At 38.7% G+C, this 17,252-nt stretch overlaps 3 protein-coding genes and 1 long non-coding RNA gene across 5 annotated transcripts in view; 3 read left to right on the top strand and 1 right to left on the bottom strand.

The window, feature by feature from the left end:
* The window catches only part of LOC135248224 (unconventional myosin-XV-like), a 34,693-nt gene extending 29,929 nt beyond the window's left edge, over positions 1–4,764 (top strand). Inside the window, exons 54-65 of the mRNA XM_064322593.1 lie at positions 257–330; positions 512–594; positions 704–834; positions 1,211–1,305; positions 1,396–1,473; positions 1,599–1,695; positions 1,929–2,089; positions 2,403–2,536; positions 2,879–3,012; positions 3,374–3,507; positions 3,873–4,013; positions 4,629–4,764. Of these exons, the coding sequence (XP_064178663.1) occupies positions 257–330; positions 512–594; positions 704–834; positions 1,211–1,305; positions 1,396–1,473; positions 1,599–1,695; positions 1,929–2,089; positions 2,403–2,536; positions 2,879–3,012; positions 3,374–3,507; positions 3,873–4,013; positions 4,629–4,730 (1,364 nt within the window). The 3' untranslated portion in view covers positions 4,731–4,764. The remainder of the gene's footprint in view (positions 1–256; positions 331–511; positions 595–703; positions 835–1,210; positions 1,306–1,395; positions 1,474–1,598; positions 1,696–1,928; positions 2,090–2,402; positions 2,537–2,878; positions 3,013–3,373; positions 3,508–3,872; positions 4,014–4,628) is intronic.
* Positions 6–3,994, bottom strand: LOC135248226 (uncharacterized). 2 transcript variants are annotated; one of them, XR_010328388.1, is made up of 4 exons: positions 3,855–3,994; positions 3,344–3,550; positions 1,553–3,008; positions 6–1,452 (listed from the first exon to the last, which is right to left on the bottom strand). It is a non-coding gene; the product is annotated as an uncharacterized LOC135248226 (long non-coding RNA). The 2 variants fall into 2 exon arrangements; XR_010328387.1 differs by having other exon boundaries at positions 1,553–3,550.
* A 1,776-nt stretch (positions 4,765–6,540) lies between the features above and the next one.
* On the top strand, positions 6,541–13,784 carry alkbh5 (alkB homolog 5, RNA demethylase). Its single transcript, XM_064322592.1, has 4 exons — positions 6,541–8,039; positions 8,516–8,596; positions 9,705–9,839; positions 10,604–13,784. Exons 1-4 carry the CDS (start codon positions 7,324–7,326, stop codon positions 10,779–10,781), a joined length of 1,110 nt encoding a protein of 369 aa, XP_064178662.1. The 5' UTR covers positions 6,541–7,323; the 3' UTR covers positions 10,782–13,784.
* Positions 13,785–16,303: 2,519 nt separating this feature from the next.
* The window catches only part of LOC135248572 (lethal(2) giant larvae protein homolog 1-like), a 57,823-nt gene continuing 56,874 nt past the window's right edge, over positions 16,304–17,252 (top strand). The window contains exon 1 of the mRNA XM_064323365.1: positions 16,304–16,587. Within this exon, the coding sequence (XP_064179435.1) occupies positions 16,507–16,587 (81 nt within the window). The 5' untranslated portion in view covers positions 16,304–16,506. The remainder of the gene's footprint in view (positions 16,588–17,252) is intronic.

Genomic DNA, 17,252 nt, shown 5'->3' with positions numbered 1-17,252 from the left:
TAATGTTGCAAGTTTAGCATCAACTTTAATTTAAACCTGACAGTGTACAATTAGTCAATGTGAAGAAACCATAACAATATTTGGGATCATGGCCTAGAGACGCTAATTTTCCCTTGGTATTCTAAACACAGCCAAAATTAAAGCCTTGCTTGCTTTCAAAGTTGCCCTTCCTAATCTTGGTGTTTACAGAAGTGCAATGATGCATATGTCATGGTGCTCCCAGTGCTCTCATCTCTCAGTCTCTGCTCCATTACAGCTGTGATGAGGTTCATGGGAGACTCTCCTCTCAGAGGCCAGACAGAGCAAGATGCCGTCTGCACATTTCTGAAGGTACAAAGCTAATCTCTTCTCTGACATGGGCAATGCAGATCCAGAAAATGCATTTTGAAATGTGTGTCTTTGAATGAACATGATAAAATGTTCTGCTTTGCCCTATAAATATGTTGTGTAGGCTATTATTTTGCGCTGTCATGTATTATTTCATTGGTGATTACCAATACCCTTTCCACAGCTCATTGGAGAATATGGACTGATGAAGGATGAGGCTTACTGCCAGGTCCTTAAGCAGATTACCGCCAACACCAGCTCAAAAGCGTAAGATGGGATACATCCCGTACAGATTTCTGACTCAAACTGTCAGATCTTTAAGGGGCTCCAGGAAGGTTCTGGTTCCCTGATTGTTCCATATTCCCATTGTTTGCAGAGACAGCTGCCAGAGGGGCTGGAGGCTGCTGTATATTCTCACTGCATATTACCGCTGCTCTGAGGTGCTGAAGCCCTTCGTGTTCAAGTACCTGCAGGATGTCTGCAGGAGCCCAGGAGTACTCTTCCAAGGTATATGGCTCAACTGTCACCCTCAGATCCAGACCTGTTTACTATCTGTTTAACACATGAGAAATGCAATAGCAGCAGAACAGGTGTACACACACCACAATTATAAGGTCTTAAAGGATGGACAATGGCACCCTGAGGAACAAAAACTATGGTTACTCAGTTGGACATACCTAGCAATCATAAAAATCCCTTGCAAGGGTCATACACTATGTATGTATGGTTGGTATATTCATTATTGTCTTTTTGCAGAGAGACTCCAAGTTAATATAGAGCACTGATTCAATATGCACTTTAAATTATAATTGCAAGTATATGGTAGTCTTTCATAGATCAGCTTCGAGGGGCCTTTTTATTGACACATGGATTATGTTGGCAGGCATTGCTAAAGCCTGCGAACAGAACCTGAGGAAGACCTTTCAGTACGGTGGGCGGAGCGTATTCCCCAACAGTATGGAGCTGAAGGCCATGATGGTCAGTGCACTCTTGAGATTAACGGAGTCCTCAGTGCTGTACTGTTCAGTGATCTGTGGATAACCAGCAGTGTGGTCCTGCTTCCCTTAGGCTGGCCGAAGCTCCAAGCGGCAGCTGTTCCTTCTCCCGGGAGGAATTGAGCGTCACCTTAAAATCAAAACATGTTCAGTGAGTTCCCTGAGCTCTCCAGTCAACATGCAGTGCATGATGCGGTATAAGATATGATATATGTAAAGAATCGGTTTACCTTTCATGTTGGGGTACTGTAATGTGCTTCTGATATGTGTGTTCAGATTGCTCTTGATGTCATTGAGGAGCTGTGTTACGAGATGGCCCTGCAAAGGCTTGAAGCCATGGATGAATATGCCATTTTTGTGGTCACAACCAGAGGTAAGAGCCAATGTGAGACTGCATGTTTCTCATAGCGGTGGTCAATAATTGACTAATGTATTTCCAGCAGAATTCCTCTGTGAAGAGATACAGGTTGAGAGTAATCAGTTATTTCCTAAAGAATCTAAAGAATTAGCTAGTTTCCCAATTTTTAGGCTGAGGAAAGGGGAAAAGGAAAACTAAACAAGCAACTTAATTCTCACCATTAAACTGTTATTTGTTTATTTCTCAAGGTCAGAATGTCCGCCCACTAAACAAGAGGGAGTACATCCTGGATATTGCCACAGAGGCTGAACAAATCGACAGTAACTACAGCTTCTGGTTCAGAAGGGTGATCTGGTCCCAACCGTTAAAGTTTGACAATGAGCTCTGCGTCACTGTGCATTACAATCAGGTACAGTCACTTATGTAGGTGCTAGAATGCCTGGTGTGTTTGAAGCAGTAGTAGAAGCAAGACCCAAAAATAGTTTGATTGTGCTTAATTACAACATAATATTATGAGGAATTTTTTTTTTGTTGAAAAATATGCCTGGGGTTGGACATACAACTCTGTTAAGTGACTTATCTCAAGCATCAGTAAGGTACATATGTCAACAAGCAGGTAGTCCTTTCCCTCTTTTTAAGCCAGTGTCTTGCTCAGCTGTCTCAGGGCCATCAGTCAATGTGAGCTTCTATGAGTGTAACATCCATATGTATCACCTCTACAGGTGCTTCCAGACTACCTGAAGGCCCTGCTCAACGTTCTCCCCCAGGGGAAGGTCAGCGAGCAGCTGTTACAGCAGGTCTCCAAGCTGGCTGCCTTACAACACCGCGCCAAGGACAGCATTTACCTCCCTACCATGTGCGTCTGCTGAGCCATTGTACTTTCTGTCACATTGTGCAGTCAATCTGTGCCCATGGGTCTACCAATTACGTCTCTAAAAAGACTGTGTTTCAAGTTCAAAATATGTTGTAAGCTGTAGCAAGTGAACTCAACATTAAATCCATAACATGGTATTCATTGAAAACATTAAACCCGCTGAATTAATCACATTGCGTTCATTGAAACGCCACAAAAATGGCTGTTTAAAGTTGTTCTGTTTAAAGTTGAAGAAAGCTTATGTATGTTGCTGATTGGGTGCGAACGAAGGCGGTCTCCTGCAGGAAGCGTTATGCTCTGTGTGTGTGTGTGTGTGTGTCTCAGGCGCGAGGCTCAGGACTGCATCCCTCCTCAGCTGTATGGGCAGCAGCGGCCACAGCAGTGGTTGAACATGGTGACACAGCACATGCAGCAGGTTCAGGCCCTGAGCCCTCACCAAGCCAGAGCACAGTTCCTGGGTAAAGCACAGCATTAGCTCCTCACTCTCAACAGATAATATGGTCCATTCTCTCAGGCTAAATATTCATAAGCAACAAATGTTCCATTGTGGAAAGTGGGAAAAGCTGGTGCAATAGCCTGCTTTAATTTCATTCTATTTTATTCAAAGTCGATGAGGAAATCTTGGTAATGGAAAAAGGTATTCCAGTCAGCACAGTAGATAGTGGTCTCCAATGCACTGACATGATATCTTTCTAAGGATCATTTATTTTTTCATAGCCTTTTCCCACATTTGTGCATAATAGTCACATTCAGTGTTAGGAGCAGTCTTATACATGTTTCTGTAATTACCTGTAATAGTCTGTGCTTTGTCATCCTTAGGGCTGGTCAGTGCCTTCCCCATGTTTGGCTCCTCCTTCTTCTACATCCAGAGCAGCAGCAACAGCTCTATTGTGGCCCCTTGTTTACTGGCTATCAATCAGAATGGACTGAATTTCCTCAATAAAGACACCCATGTGAGTCAAACTTATTGGCTGCTGACTGGCAGTCTTTGCAAATCTAGTAGAAAAGAAAATACAATTGGAAGAGAAGTATGATTTTTTTTAAGCCCAAGACATTCATAGACTGGGCAAACTCAATTATTTCATGTACTTGCCGAGCTAAGGTTTATGATCATACAGAGATGCGGACAATTCCTACAATTTAAAATGCATTTAAATATGTGCTGTTAACAATATCCTTCAGTATACTATCCAATATCAAAATAAATAGCTTTATCAGCACAACAAAAGCAAAGGTATTAAAGTCCGCTTCTCCGCTGACACACAAAGTTAGTGTTTAAGGAGGGCAATGTTTGTCATACCTCCTCTGGGTTCCTTAGGAGCTTATGGTGAAGTTCCCGCTGAAGGAAGTGCAGTCCACTCGTACACAGAGGCCCTCGGCAGGGTCCAGCTTTCCATACGTTGAGATCATGCTGGGGGACCTGATGTCTCAGCGCAAAACACAGCTCCAGCTTGAGCAGGTACGGTATGGCTGAAGCCAGACAAAGACTCTGTTTGTCTGTTCATCCCCTCCTTCGGCTGACAAATAGGGACTGTACACTATTTCACAAAGGATGTTCCATTAGATATCGCAAAACACAAAACTTAGTTCATGTTTGGGCTTTCTACTGACATTCCTCCTTCTATCTGATGATTCTGTTCTCTAAATGCCTGCTGTTATCATCTGAAGATTAAAATAGTTTTCAGTTTATTGTCAGTTAACTCATTTTTTTCAATTTTACTCAGTGGTAATTTACTAGGCAGTTTTATCAATGCAGTTTACTGTAGATTAATATTCTTTTTCTCAGTTAAACTAAAACAAATATACCATAATATTATCTATAATACAGTAACAAACAGTAGAAATAGAATGTTATGACAAGGTGTGCAGAATAGATATTTAAGAATAGTACACGCAGAATACAGCACACATGAATGTTCAGCATATTTTACAGTTATAGAAGATTTGTAAAATAATGTCTTTGTGGAAGTAAGTACAGTATGTGTCTATATATTTACAGTGACTGGATGGGTTAATACTTGAGTGAGCAGGTATGTGCTGCTGTTGACAGGGATATATTGCTGTGTCTCTGCAGGGCCTGGAACTGTGTCGTGTTATTGCCATGCACATGGATAACCTGCTCTCAGTACGGGAGAAAAGACTGACTCTGCCCCCTAGCGAAATTACCCTGCTTTAAAATGGCCTCCTCCGGTAAAGGGTTGAGCCACACAAACACCCCCCCCCCCAAAAAAAAAAAAAACTCATCATACCTATCTTACACTTCAACTACCTCTTGATGGCAGCATTTATTTTGATCATCATTTTCCTTGTGATTAGAATTTTTGTTAAAGGGTTTTCTTCATTCAATGTGCTTGTAAACTATGATTACAGTCAGTAGTAAGATTCGTCTTTAAAAAGCCTCAAGGAAATATTGCAAAATTTCTTGTGAGAATGTATTTTTCCTAATTTTAGAGTGCAAGCTATATATTTAATCTAGGTAAACTCTAATCCTTTTTTGGTTGAATTCAAGGAAGTAAACCACATGAGCAATGTCCAGCTATGCAAGTCATAACAGCATTGAAAGCCATCTTTCCACAAAAACCCAATGTTGTAATTATGAAAAGATCCAGAGATATGTTTGCTTAGTGATGTATGTTGATTTGTACTCAGCTGTAATACTTGCATAAATATGCATACCCGTGTGGATATTTTTTTGCATGGAGAACAACAAAAAAGCAATATTTTTGTAAAACATTAAACATTTCTAAAGAAATATCTATAAGTTGTGTATCCATTTGTTACTTATGCATGCAAATAGCTGCTCTCGTGACAGATAGAGAAGCGTGAATCATTTTAGCTGAACTGGAACTTCCCCGGAGGCCATAAGAATAACTAGGTCAAAACGAGGGGATACTTGGTATTGACTCAGCTGAATAGGTGTCCAAAGGAGGAGTGGGACATAAATACACAGCAGCTGTGCAGTCAGTCTCTGCTCTACATACTTCTCTCTTTTACTGGGGCTCAAGGGGAAGTCTCCCACACTGAAGATCATTTAACCGCTGTATTCATGTTTTTTGTGTAAAGAAAGTTTATAATCACACTCAAAAACTTTTTTTTTCTTTTCTTCTTTGTAAGCATGTGTATCTACTACTGTTTTCATCAGCTAGGGTTATAGTATGACAAATGCAGTTCAAAAAAAACATTGGTGACATAGGTTAGCAAGTTATCAACAACACAGAACAAAATGGTGCTAGTTGAGATGTTACCCTATTTCCTTACTATTTAAGATTCTGAAAGCCACTATAACAATTCATTATTATCATTTAATCTGACTGGGAAGTTATGGGCCATTAGTATTACACCAGCACTTTGATCCGCAGAACATCCATACTTCTGAACTATGTAATAACACAATGCATAAAATAATCATAATTCCCCAGTGTGCAGTAAGAATCTACAGGTGCCCCGTCGTTTTTGAGTAGTCAGTACTGTCACTGACAGTCAAGATAACATGTCCACGACATTCAATGGTGTGACTGGAAAAAAGGTGATGTAAAAAACCAAAACATAAGGTGTGAAAATTCCTTACATTAGTATATGTCCCATGCAGAATAATACGTACCACTATTACACAATCTAATATAGTCTTAGCCTGTTTTTACAACTAACTATAAGAATGTAGAATGTAAATTTGAACGTCACTTGATTGATATTCCTGTCATAGAAAACAACTGAAAGTATACAGCTACGAAGAGTGAAATTTAAGTAGGCACAAATTAAGGCAGCTACATCACAGAATGAAAACTCAAACCTATGACTTCTCCAAAGCACTTGATAGGGTCTGCTCTTAAATTAGTTACATTTGACTGCTGTCCGGTGCAACCAATAAAAATGCATAAAGCTGTTTGACCCCTGTTTTTTCGTTGCGATCTTCCAATCAGACCTATCAGGGGGAGGGGAAATCCTGAAAGTTAGTATGATCTGTCTCGAGGATATTCTATTTCGGCATTGTAAAACGAGCGAATTTGGATGTGGTGTTATATACGCAGGAAACGATGGTATCTTGTAGCATTTAGCTAAATACATCAATGCAAGAAAAGGACAGAATACGCCACGTGAGAAATTTGGTGTTACTTCTAATATAATATGTACGTTTCCTTCAGTTGTTGAGAAGTAGATTGCTTTGAAGATAAAAACGCTGTGGATGAATTGAGCACGCGCGGAAAGAGGAGCATGCGTGTTCGTACTGGGTTACACGAGTTTATTTTTCCTTGCTTGTTTTTTTTATGTTGCTAGCTAGCTAAGTGCTAATGTAGTAGGTAAGAATAGCCTACAAGGGTTGAGTATCTTGTTTGTAGAATAATTTACATTTACTACATGCGTTAACAGCATTACCAAGACATAATATATTGATAATCTATACAGTAGCCAATGTTATCAACAAATTAATGTATTCAACGCAGCAAGCTAACGTAGCCCACGTCGTTATAGCTGTAAGTTAGCCTACTAGCAAACATTAATTAGATGGCAGTCTTTATTGAGATTTTCTAGAGTCTTTCATGCCGGCTTCCATATCTTTATAGACATCAAAACGGGAATACACAGCGCTAGCAGTGAACCGTGAAGCGACCCAGCTAACGTTAGCTACCTAGGCTAAGTGGCTAATATCCAGCGAGTTGGCTAACCTTAGCAGCCAAGTGTTCACCCCACGCAACAAATCTGCGTAATAGAATTTTCATGTGTTTATAAAATTCTCTAAAATTCAAACATGAGAACGATGCGTCTTCTTTATGAGCTCCCTATTTAATATTAAAATGGCAGCAAGCGGCTATAAAGATCTAAGGGAGAAATTGAAGTCCATGACTCCACACAGGGACAACTACAAAAACAAAAATTCAGACCGGAGCAATGGACGCAAACGTAAATACAACGACTCGGAGGAAGACTTCAGTGACCCTGAAGAACAGCGGGAGGTGGAGGCTCGGAAAGTCAAGAGTGGCATCACACAAGTGAGCATTTTCAGCCCAGAGGAATGCTCTGTTATTGAGTCGAAAATTGATGAGGTTGTCTCAAATGGAGAGAATGGTCTATACAGAGAGCACACTGTGGACAGGGCACCCCTTCGGAATAAGTATTTCTTTGGGGAGGGTTACACTTACGGTTCTCAGTTAGAAAAGCGGGGGCCAGGACAGGAGCGATTGTACTCAAAAGGGGAGGTAGACGAAATACCAAATTGGGTACACGAGTTGGTTATCAAGAAACTGGTTGCTAGTGGAGTGGTACCTGAAGACTTTGTCAACAGCGCTGTCATCAATGACTACCAGCCTGGAGGATGCATTGTCTCTCATGTGGATCCCATTCACATTTTCGAGAGACCCATCGTATCGGTTTCGTTCTTCAGTGATTCGGCGCTGTGCTTCGGCTGCAAGTTTCAGTTCAAGCCCATCAGAGTGTCGGAGCCGGTATTGTTCCTACCTGTTCGACGCGGGAGTGTCACTGTTCTCAAGTAAGCTTACGTAACCGCAGAGACGGACGGTATTTGGCAAATATTTTAATAATAATACATTATACAATAGTTTAGCAAAAGTAGCAGTGTTTTTCATCCACGCCACCGTGTCTATCCTGTAGTCTACGGTATTTGAGCCTTGCTCAATTTATGCTTATTTTTTTACGGCAACGAACAGTTAACATAGCAGAGGTATTGAGTAGGAATATAGCTAAACAGGCAGTCATAAAAACAGCAGCAGTACTTTTTTTGCTTGTGGTTTTACTGAAAATGTATCAGTCTGTGGAATTGTCTCAAGTGAATACAAGTGAATTAGAATGCAATTTCATGTTTTCAAGTTCTCATTAATTTGTATCTTCTCGTATAAAGCGCTCCTTCACCTGGGTTACAGGGGCTGCAGAAAGTATGCATCCAAGGGACTTGCCTCACAGAAGTGCATGTCCTGAGCTTCACAAAGACTTGTGTTTTCATTGCAGTGGTTATGCCGCGGATGAAATTACCCACTGTATTCGACCACAGGATATCAAGCAAAGAAGAGCTGTTATCATACTAAGAAAGTGAGTAGCTTGTAAAATATCTCATCTGAAAACAGTGTTCATGTGATTGTTGAAATGTATGTTCTTATGTCCATGTAATGGTACATTGTGCCGAATAATTCCGAAATGACTTTTAAAACTTTTTTCCTTTATGAGACATACATCCAGTAATAATATGTTAAAGTGCATGTTTGAAAGAACCCAGCCAGAACTACCTGTCTGTCAACTTGACTTTGATATAGTCTGATTGGCTTATAAGGATAAACAAATTCATTGGGTCATGTGAACAGAGAAAAAGTCTGTTTTTAAAGTAGGTATGCCTACATTTTTTATGAACATCTAGTATGGTTGCTTCTGGCTAACTAATTCATTTTTGTAGTCCGTGCAAGGCATTTTAAAGTCAGTTCTGAAGTGTGGCTTTATGTTGAAACCTGCTAAAATTAGTGCTAACTGTATTCAACATAGTTAAGACAAATGGCATAGACAGTCAGGCTCAGGTCTGGTGGCTGCTAAATGATATTTGTTTTTGTTTATTTGTGGAATTGATGCTTGGAAAATGTTTGTTTGCCGACTAGCAATCAAGTTGGTAAGCCGGGCTTTGTTTATGGTAGTTCCCTAGTAACCCAGCTTGTGAGTCTGCTGTCAGTTACAGAAGTGGGTCTCTCTCTCACGTCACTGTTTCATTCAGGTGTTTCAAGAATGCGCTGCTTCACTTGTGCAAATGTTACCCCGTTTTATGATGGAACAATGCGTTGTTGCCAGTTGTTGTGCTGTATGTGTAACGGTACATTGAAAACCAGTAGCCTAAACGGTCAACAAAAAAGGGGCATTGTTTTGACAATGGGAAGACAGGCCACTACTAAATCTAATGGGATTCTTTACTTAAGGCGACTGCTTTCTTCTTATGTGGTCAACGGGGAGAAATCTGAGAAATGCAAACCCAGCAGTTCAACACCTTTACCATGTATACTTTTACGCAATTTCTATACTAAAAGCACTTTGTTTTGAGTCAGTATTTCTGAAGTATTAAGCTTACTTACAGGTGAACAAACCTTACAGAGCATATTGGGCCTGATATTTAAGTGTGTGACGTGAAGTTGCTTTAATATCTCCTTTTGCTGTTTTCCAGAACAAGACCTGATGCACCACGACTGGATATGAATTTGCCTAGTAACGCCATCCTTCCCGATTCCCCTCCTGAAAGACAACAGATACTGAAGGCAAAGCGATCTCATCGAAAGGCAGACCCCGATGCAGCGCATAGGTATGATTCCCAATACAGTATTCTTTCATTCACTCTGTTTTTTTTAACTTTTATTATTGTTTTGTCTCCTCTTCAAAGGTCAGAAGTTTCTCAAGTTTTCAGTCATGCAATATACGTATGGAAACTATTGTTAAAAGGGTCAAGCTTAGGAGGTTTTCAGGATAAGTGGCTGACATTAATTTGCATTGCAATAGTCATACTTTAATTTCGTAAGTCAGTAATGAAATGTATATTTATCACTACTTAAAAAAAATAAAAAATAAAAAAAAACTACTCAAAAACTTTGCGTAATTACCATAAATGGATAATACTTTTTAGTGGAAATAGATTATTTATGATGGAACACTCATAACCAGTGAAAGAACTGTAATTGTATTAATAATTCCTGTTTATCTTGGGTACCTCTTTGATTTCATGTGATAATGGTAATATTAATGTTGGAATCAACAATTGAAATTAATTTGGTTTGCAAATCAATTCTTGGGAAATGGGGAAACAATTTTCTGCTTTTAACACGTCTTAATTCCTTTTTAGGAAATGTGTAAGTTCTAAATGCAATCATGTTAAGCTTTCAAAGAGGTGCATTTTATTTTGCATTGCTCGCATCACAAGTTAACAAAGTTTGGGGTTAAATACTGCATCTATAGAATTTCAGAATTTTTAGAATAAGATTAGAGAATAAAAGTCTATGTGGGCTCCTCCTGGAAAGTTAATGAGTAACAGGCCATGCAGTTTGAGTTGCTGAAATTGTTACATCTCTGCAGGCCACGTATTCTGGAAATGGACAAAGAGGAAAACCGCCGCTCTGTTCCGAGATATCGTCGTAGGAGTGACTCTAGCTCTGAGAACTTCTGGAGGAGGTCCCACGAGGCCACGAGGAGCTACAACGATCCCGACGATAGTCCAAACTCTGCTAGGAAAGTGAAAATGAGACGCCATTGAGGGACGTTGTCCGTTCCGGGTACCAAAGGCCCACTTGGAGATGTGTTAATAAAACCCTTCATTTGCATGCAGGCTTAGAAGTAGTTGGGTCATGTGTCAACTGTTAAGCGGGCCACCGAGTTGATTTTGTTGGTCATGGTTTTGGTGAAAATATTTGAAGGTGGGGAAGGGGGGGGGGAGGTGGAGAGTCAATGACAATATGAGGAATGTGATTAAAGCAGCATTTATTTAGCTATGTTAAGGTGGTCAATATATGACTTTGAAATTCAGTAATTGTGAATCCAAACGTGGGAGATAGATGTGACCCCTCACTTATGTGACCTTGTTGTGCAATCTTTAATGCACACATTTGTGAATTCCAAACATAGGTGATGTCCATCGTCTTGTGCCAGGAGCCATTCTTCTCTTTAAGATATCATGGGAGCTCTGCATGTTGTTTTGTTTTGTCTGATTAAAAGTCACACAGTTCATTTAATATGAAGAGGTAGTATTTCGAATTGGAGTAATCGGTCATCTTAGAATAGGATTATATTTTTCAGTAAATGCCTTTTGCTTTAGTTTCATGGTTTAGTTTAAACAGACTTTGCATATTAGCAATATTGAGTAATACGTTTCTGAAAGAAAGATAATCAGCTACATTTTCATGTGCAGGAGAATGAAGCTAATGTTTTGGGTTTATTTAAAGCTGGTAGAACACTAAATCAACGACTGGAGACTCAAGACTGCCTGTTTCTCAGCATGAATTTGCTTCTTTTTTTATTGTTCATGGCTGACATTGTGTATAACCACACAATCCAAATCTCGCCAAGCTTGTAAAATGAGAAATCATTGTTTTTTTAAAATTAAGTCTGCTCTTTCATTTTTTCAATTGATTGAGAAATAACTAATAATTAACACTAGACTTGGTGATTTTATTTGGTGGTTTTTGACAATTGGGTACATTTTTACAAAAAATTTTTTTTGGCCCCATTAGAACAGTGTTGTGCTGTATACCTTTCTATCCCAGTGCTGAAGTGAGACCGGTGCTTCCAGCCACATACACATGTCACATGTATATACAGCAACTTTGCATGTCGGTTTGATCAGTGTTTTCTAATGATATCGGGCTTACTTTGTAGGCCAGTTCCATAAAATCCCATTCATTTCCAGTTTTACAATTACAGTATGGGTCCCCACAGATGTCATGTCTGGAGTCATTGCTTTGGTGTTCTAGTGGCTTTAAAGAGCAGTTAAATTGATGGATTTTCCTTGTAAATAGGAGTTTTGTTGATGTGTTTATAGTTATTCTGGATATTTAAAATGGCTTCAAATAAGACATGAAGTAATAACATCAATGTATGCGTGTGCTGAGTTTCTGGAAAGAACACCTGCATAAAACCTTGACAAATGGATGTTTCTCCATATCAAATATGCAAATGCAAAGGTGCCTGGAAGTTTATTATTTTTATTATTATTTTTATTTTTGCTTTGCTTGTTTGAGGAGTTATATTGAGTTGGTGAGTTTCTTGTGTCTGTAATTGTCCCAACACACTATCTTTTTGTTTGTTTTATTTTTTTATTTTTTTTCCTTTGTTTGTTTTTGAATTCAGAACTCGCTATATTACCCTATAGATTGTGCTACCTGCTGAAGGGTAATGGTCTGGATGATTATAACCAGTCTTCTTTCCAGGCCCTGCCATGTTATGACTTGTGCATTGGCTGCTCAAACGAGTTTATAGTAATGCCGTTATGATCCGTTTGTCTCCTTTATTTCATTTTGACGGCTGTGTGTAAAGGAGATGACGAGAAGCTTGCGCTGCTTGTACAGAATTTGGTTTTTGATTGGTTTTTTGTTTTTTGGTTTTTTTTCCTCAGAGAAGATCTGAAAAGGGACACATTTGGTGATAAATTTGCACTGTTGTTCATAGTGTACTTCATCTGCTATAGAGATGGAGGGCTTTATTTGGCATTAATCTGAATGAGGCCGTCTAAACAAGGACTGAATTGAAACCCCTCTTACCCTGCTCTCATATTTCCGTGAGTTAAGTTTTTCTTTTTTTTTGTTTGCTGCAGTTAAAGATCTGGAGTCTGGCCCCATCAATAATTTGACTACAAAAAAACAAGAGTCAAAGTATGTGCTTTTTTATATTGTAGATGGGAATTCTGAGCTGTTCAAAGGAATAACATGCTTGCTTGTAACAAAGATGTACAGGTCTAAAAGTTGAATTAAAGAAGGAATTGTATAAAGTGGAAAAAAAATGTATGTACAAAATCTTTTAATTCTGTTATTGTTGTGTAAAGGCTTATTTGTATTCGATTTTTATTTTCTTGGCACTGCCTAGAGAAATTACACAGGATTGCTTTTCTTGGATTGTTCTGACATTTTACTCAACTGTTTAAAAGTGCACAGATGACCAGCTGCTCTCATGCAGTGGTAAAGCAGGAGGCAGACTACCTTGTTAGTTTTTTTTAAATTCGATGTGTTTTTATTAGATTTAATTTCAGGATAATTTTCAGCCCAAATTAAAAAAAAAGAATTTACCTTTCGCTCCATCAGTACCACTCAAAGGAACAGATTTAATGCTTTTCTATTAAAGCATAGATTTTAAATGATTGAATATTTTGTAACCATTTATTTATAGCTTTAGTTATGGTGTCATTTTGAAGAACAGCAGTATTTATGTCATGGAAATACAGTATAATGTATTAAGATTAGGTTGGCTGTCCTCTTGTTAGTGAAATCAGTTTGCCTGCAGCTGATTTTTTCCAAAAGGGTTTTTGGTGTCTGGAGTAAAAAAAATATTTCTCACTACATCTCCTCTTAAGTGTTCTGCCAGATAATCCACTTATGTATTGACAGTTAAAACTTTACTGGCACATGGTTGGAGCAATCCATGAGAGAATGAATTTTCTTTGAGTATCTCAACAGTCTGGTTGCTGACTTTCATATTTAATTTCACATGTATACTGTAATATATTGCATTTGATTAAATAAAAGGAAAAAGAAAACCCTTTCAAAACAAATGATTTTCATGATACATTTGTGACATTTACTTTCTCATTGTCGTCATTGAAGAAAACATTACATGTTCAAAAATGGTTACGTACAATTCCAGTTTTGTATCAGACAACTAATGTATAGTAATAGGTAATACTGTATATTTGGCAATCTAGTAACATAGTACCTTTCTTCTTTAAAACAACCAAGTTTTTCCTCATTTTATATTTCAGTTGGGTGTACTTGTACTGCCATTTAGCAGACAGTCTATCCAGAATGCAAACAAGTGAAGATATCAGGTATTGAAGTACAGAAATTCCCAAATGGGGGAAAAGGATACTTTCAAGGAAGACGGTAAGTGCAGGTATTCATCCTATGCAGATTTGCATTGTGGTTTGTGACATGACCAGAGTTAAATTAACTGAACTGTAGTACTGCAAGGTATTTTGATTAAAAACGTTGATGACTAGAGCTTTGTTCACTGACATGTTCATATGTCACAACCTGCAGAGCCGTGCACATGATTTGCAAGATTTGCAGAAAATCGGTCATGGTTGTGTGCTGCCCTGTGCAAGATTGGGGGGTGGGTGGTCACTGGTTGGTGATTTTGGGAGGTTGTAAAAATAAGTGCAGAGGGTTTGCTTCATTATATGTTGTGGTTTATCTGTGCTCATTTTCTTTGCACTCATTCTATTCATTTGAACAGAGTTCAGCTCGTATGTGAAAATACAGCTTGTGAGAAAATCCTTTGGAAGGAATGTTATTCTCAAGTCTGCAGCACTATTCCATCCCGAGTTATGAATTATTATTGTTGAATAAATATGGCCACAAGAGGGCAGAAGATTATTTTTTGAAGAATACAGGGGTGATTCCCCTGGGCATCCAGCAAGTTGTATGAATGTCGTTTGACAGTAGTCTGGCCAAACTTACTTTTTGATATGAATTTTTTAATTGTGCAGCTTTAAGATAAGATGTGTTTTATAATTACACACAGTTATGAATCAGAATTCACCAACAGTGCTGGGTAGCCTTGCATGTAACCTGATGTTATTAAAATATATATTAGTGCACTTAAAAGGAAATCTACATATTTAAGTACGTAACTCAAATCTTTCAGTTAAGCATAACAAATAATGTGGAACCTGGAATTATGTATTGTTTTCTTATAACTGGAATACTTACGTATTTACACTTCTGATTCTCAATCATCACATCAATGGAAGATTTGCCTTTCCTTATTTATTGTTAAGGTCCTTAACTTATTGAGGTTAATTTGTTGATTGAAAAGTTGATTGAAAGCTCTTTTCATTTTTCTTCTCATAAGCTTCATTTATGATGGGTGTATTTGAAAACTTTTAAGCACAGAACCAATATATAAAAGGTATTTGTTCTATATTTGGTAATTGTTGTTACCACACAGATTCACAATGGCTTGTTATGACAGATGTGGTTTGTATGAGCCTGTCTTTGGTCATTGTGAGCAATTTATTCTAAGCAACGTTTAAAATAATTTTAAATGAACTTTGCTTCTGAGTACCTGTAAGCAGAAAGCAATGTCCATATATTCTTAGTAGTGTGCCCTTCAGTGAATCTGCATTCCTGTACTTTATCCTTAAACTTTAGCATAAACTTAAGGACTTTATCCTTATACTTAAATATTTTCAATATTTAATTTAAAAATAACTGGGTCTCTAACTTCCAGAAAACAAAGGACGGCACAGCTGTGCAGTGTCACCTCACAGCAAGAAGGTCCTGGGTTTGAATCCGGCCTTTCTATGTGAAGTTTGCATGTCCTCCCTGTGTCTGTGTGGGTTTCCTCCAGGTACTCCGGTTTCCTCCCACAGTCCAAAGACATACATGCAGCTAATTGGAGACTATAAATTGCCCATAAGTATGAGGGCATAAGTGAATGGTGTGTGTTCCCTGCGATAGATTGGCAGCATGTCCAGGGTGTATTCCTGCCTCTTGCCCAATGCACGCTGGGATAGGCTCCAGCAGCCCCCGCAACCTTGCCCAGGATAAGCGGATATGGATGGATTGAATAGAACAAGAGTAAATGACACACAGCTGTGTCTCATATTCAACATATTGCATTTTATCACAAAATTATTAATGATTTCAAAATATGCAAGTGCATACATCATACATATACAATTTCATGTTACTATTTAATGTCATTCATATAGCAGTAGCCTGTAAATCACTTATCTCTCTTGCTCTCCCTCACACACACACACACACACACACCTTACCTCTCTTGAAGACTGTCAATATTGAGGAAACCTAAATTCTTCTGGCACCTTATGTTTACCATATCTCCGTGAAACACCGTGGCCATGATGCTATGAACAGTTCACTGCTTTGTGACTTCTTTTTTGTATTCCAGAAACTATTTATGAAGGCGTGACCTACATTTGCAAAGGAGGAAATGGGCGTTTAGTAAGACAAGAACTACAATTCCCATGTACAATGTTTAGTGTCTACCGACCAAAAACCTTACAAATACCCTTCCCTCTTCACGCCTTGTCTCTGGTTGGAGCGTGAGGATCAGCGTTGATCTGATTGGTTCGAGTGACTGTCAGTCTCAATCGAATGTATTCATTTCTCTGGCATCTCGCTACAGCTTTGGAGAGCTGGATACAAAGAATCGGGAGCTTGCATGGATCTCATTGTCTTGCGTTGATACAAACCTGAAGGATCTGAAAACTTCCACTTTTCTGTCGTCGATACTTTTCAGCCGGCTTCAGGATGATGAAGTTTAGGTTCAGAAGACAGGGGAATGACCCTCAGAGGGAGAAACTCAAGCAGGACCTTTTTGCTTTTAATAAGGTAGGGTAAAACATCGGCAGATGAGACACCCATTTTATGCTGGAAGCAAGCGTGTAGTCTCGTGTCGCATCAGTACAATTGAATGGTGAATGTATGCTATTTAACGAATTGTATTGAGTAGTCTTTCTGCAAACTACACCCGGGTGCACATTGTACTATTTTTGTCATAGTTTGTCAGCATTTGAGGCATTTAAAGGGCATACACTAGTGTAGCGTGGAACTTGCAAAACGAACCGTATTAACTAACGGTCCCGCGTAGCGGGCAATCAGTCAGGCTACTTCTAGCCTTAGCCACCGTTTCATACTGTAGTGAGCGATAGACGGTCCTACTGTAGATAGAAACGTGTGATTTAATGTATGATAATGATCAAAGTATTGACATTGTATATAGTCAGCTGACGTATAAAGCACATTTTATGTGTGTTAAGTTTTTGTCAATGAAATCCTTAGGCATTTTCTGTGTCTTCATCCTTTCATTTGCTATCACATTTAAATTTCTTGATTTTAAAAATTATGCTGTGTTCTTGTTAAGTAGCTGTAAGGAGTCGCCGCGCTAATGAAAACATAATCGTAAATAGGCTATAGTTACACGCTTGTAAATGTTGACAAGTTATATTTTAGTTCGTGGAGTATATTCATTACTGCTGTTTGTATACGTATAATTG

Source organism: Anguilla rostrata, chromosome 2 (assembly GCF_018555375.3).
Source record: "Anguilla rostrata isolate EN2019 chromosome 2, ASM1855537v3, whole genome shotgun sequence".
Lineage (NCBI taxonomy): Eukaryota > Metazoa > Chordata > Actinopteri > Anguilliformes > Anguillidae > Anguilla > Anguilla rostrata.
Note: the sequence above shows the minus strand (reverse complement) of the source record. Positions and strands in the feature narration are given on the sequence as shown.

Excerpts from the sequence above, each read along its gene's own strand:
- alkbh5 (XM_064322592.1), top strand. The coding sequence starts at position 7,324 with ATGAGCTCCCTATTTAATATTAAAATGGCAGCAAGCGGCTATAAAGAT. Across the intron at positions 8,597-9,704 it reads GCTGTTATCATACTAAGAAA|AACAAGACCTGATGCACCAC; the intron begins GTGAGTAGCTTG and ends GCTGTTTTCCAG. Across the intron at positions 9,840-10,603 it reads GACCCCGATGCAGCGCATAG|GCCACGTATTCTGGAAATGG; the intron begins GTATGATTCCCA and ends ACATCTCTGCAG.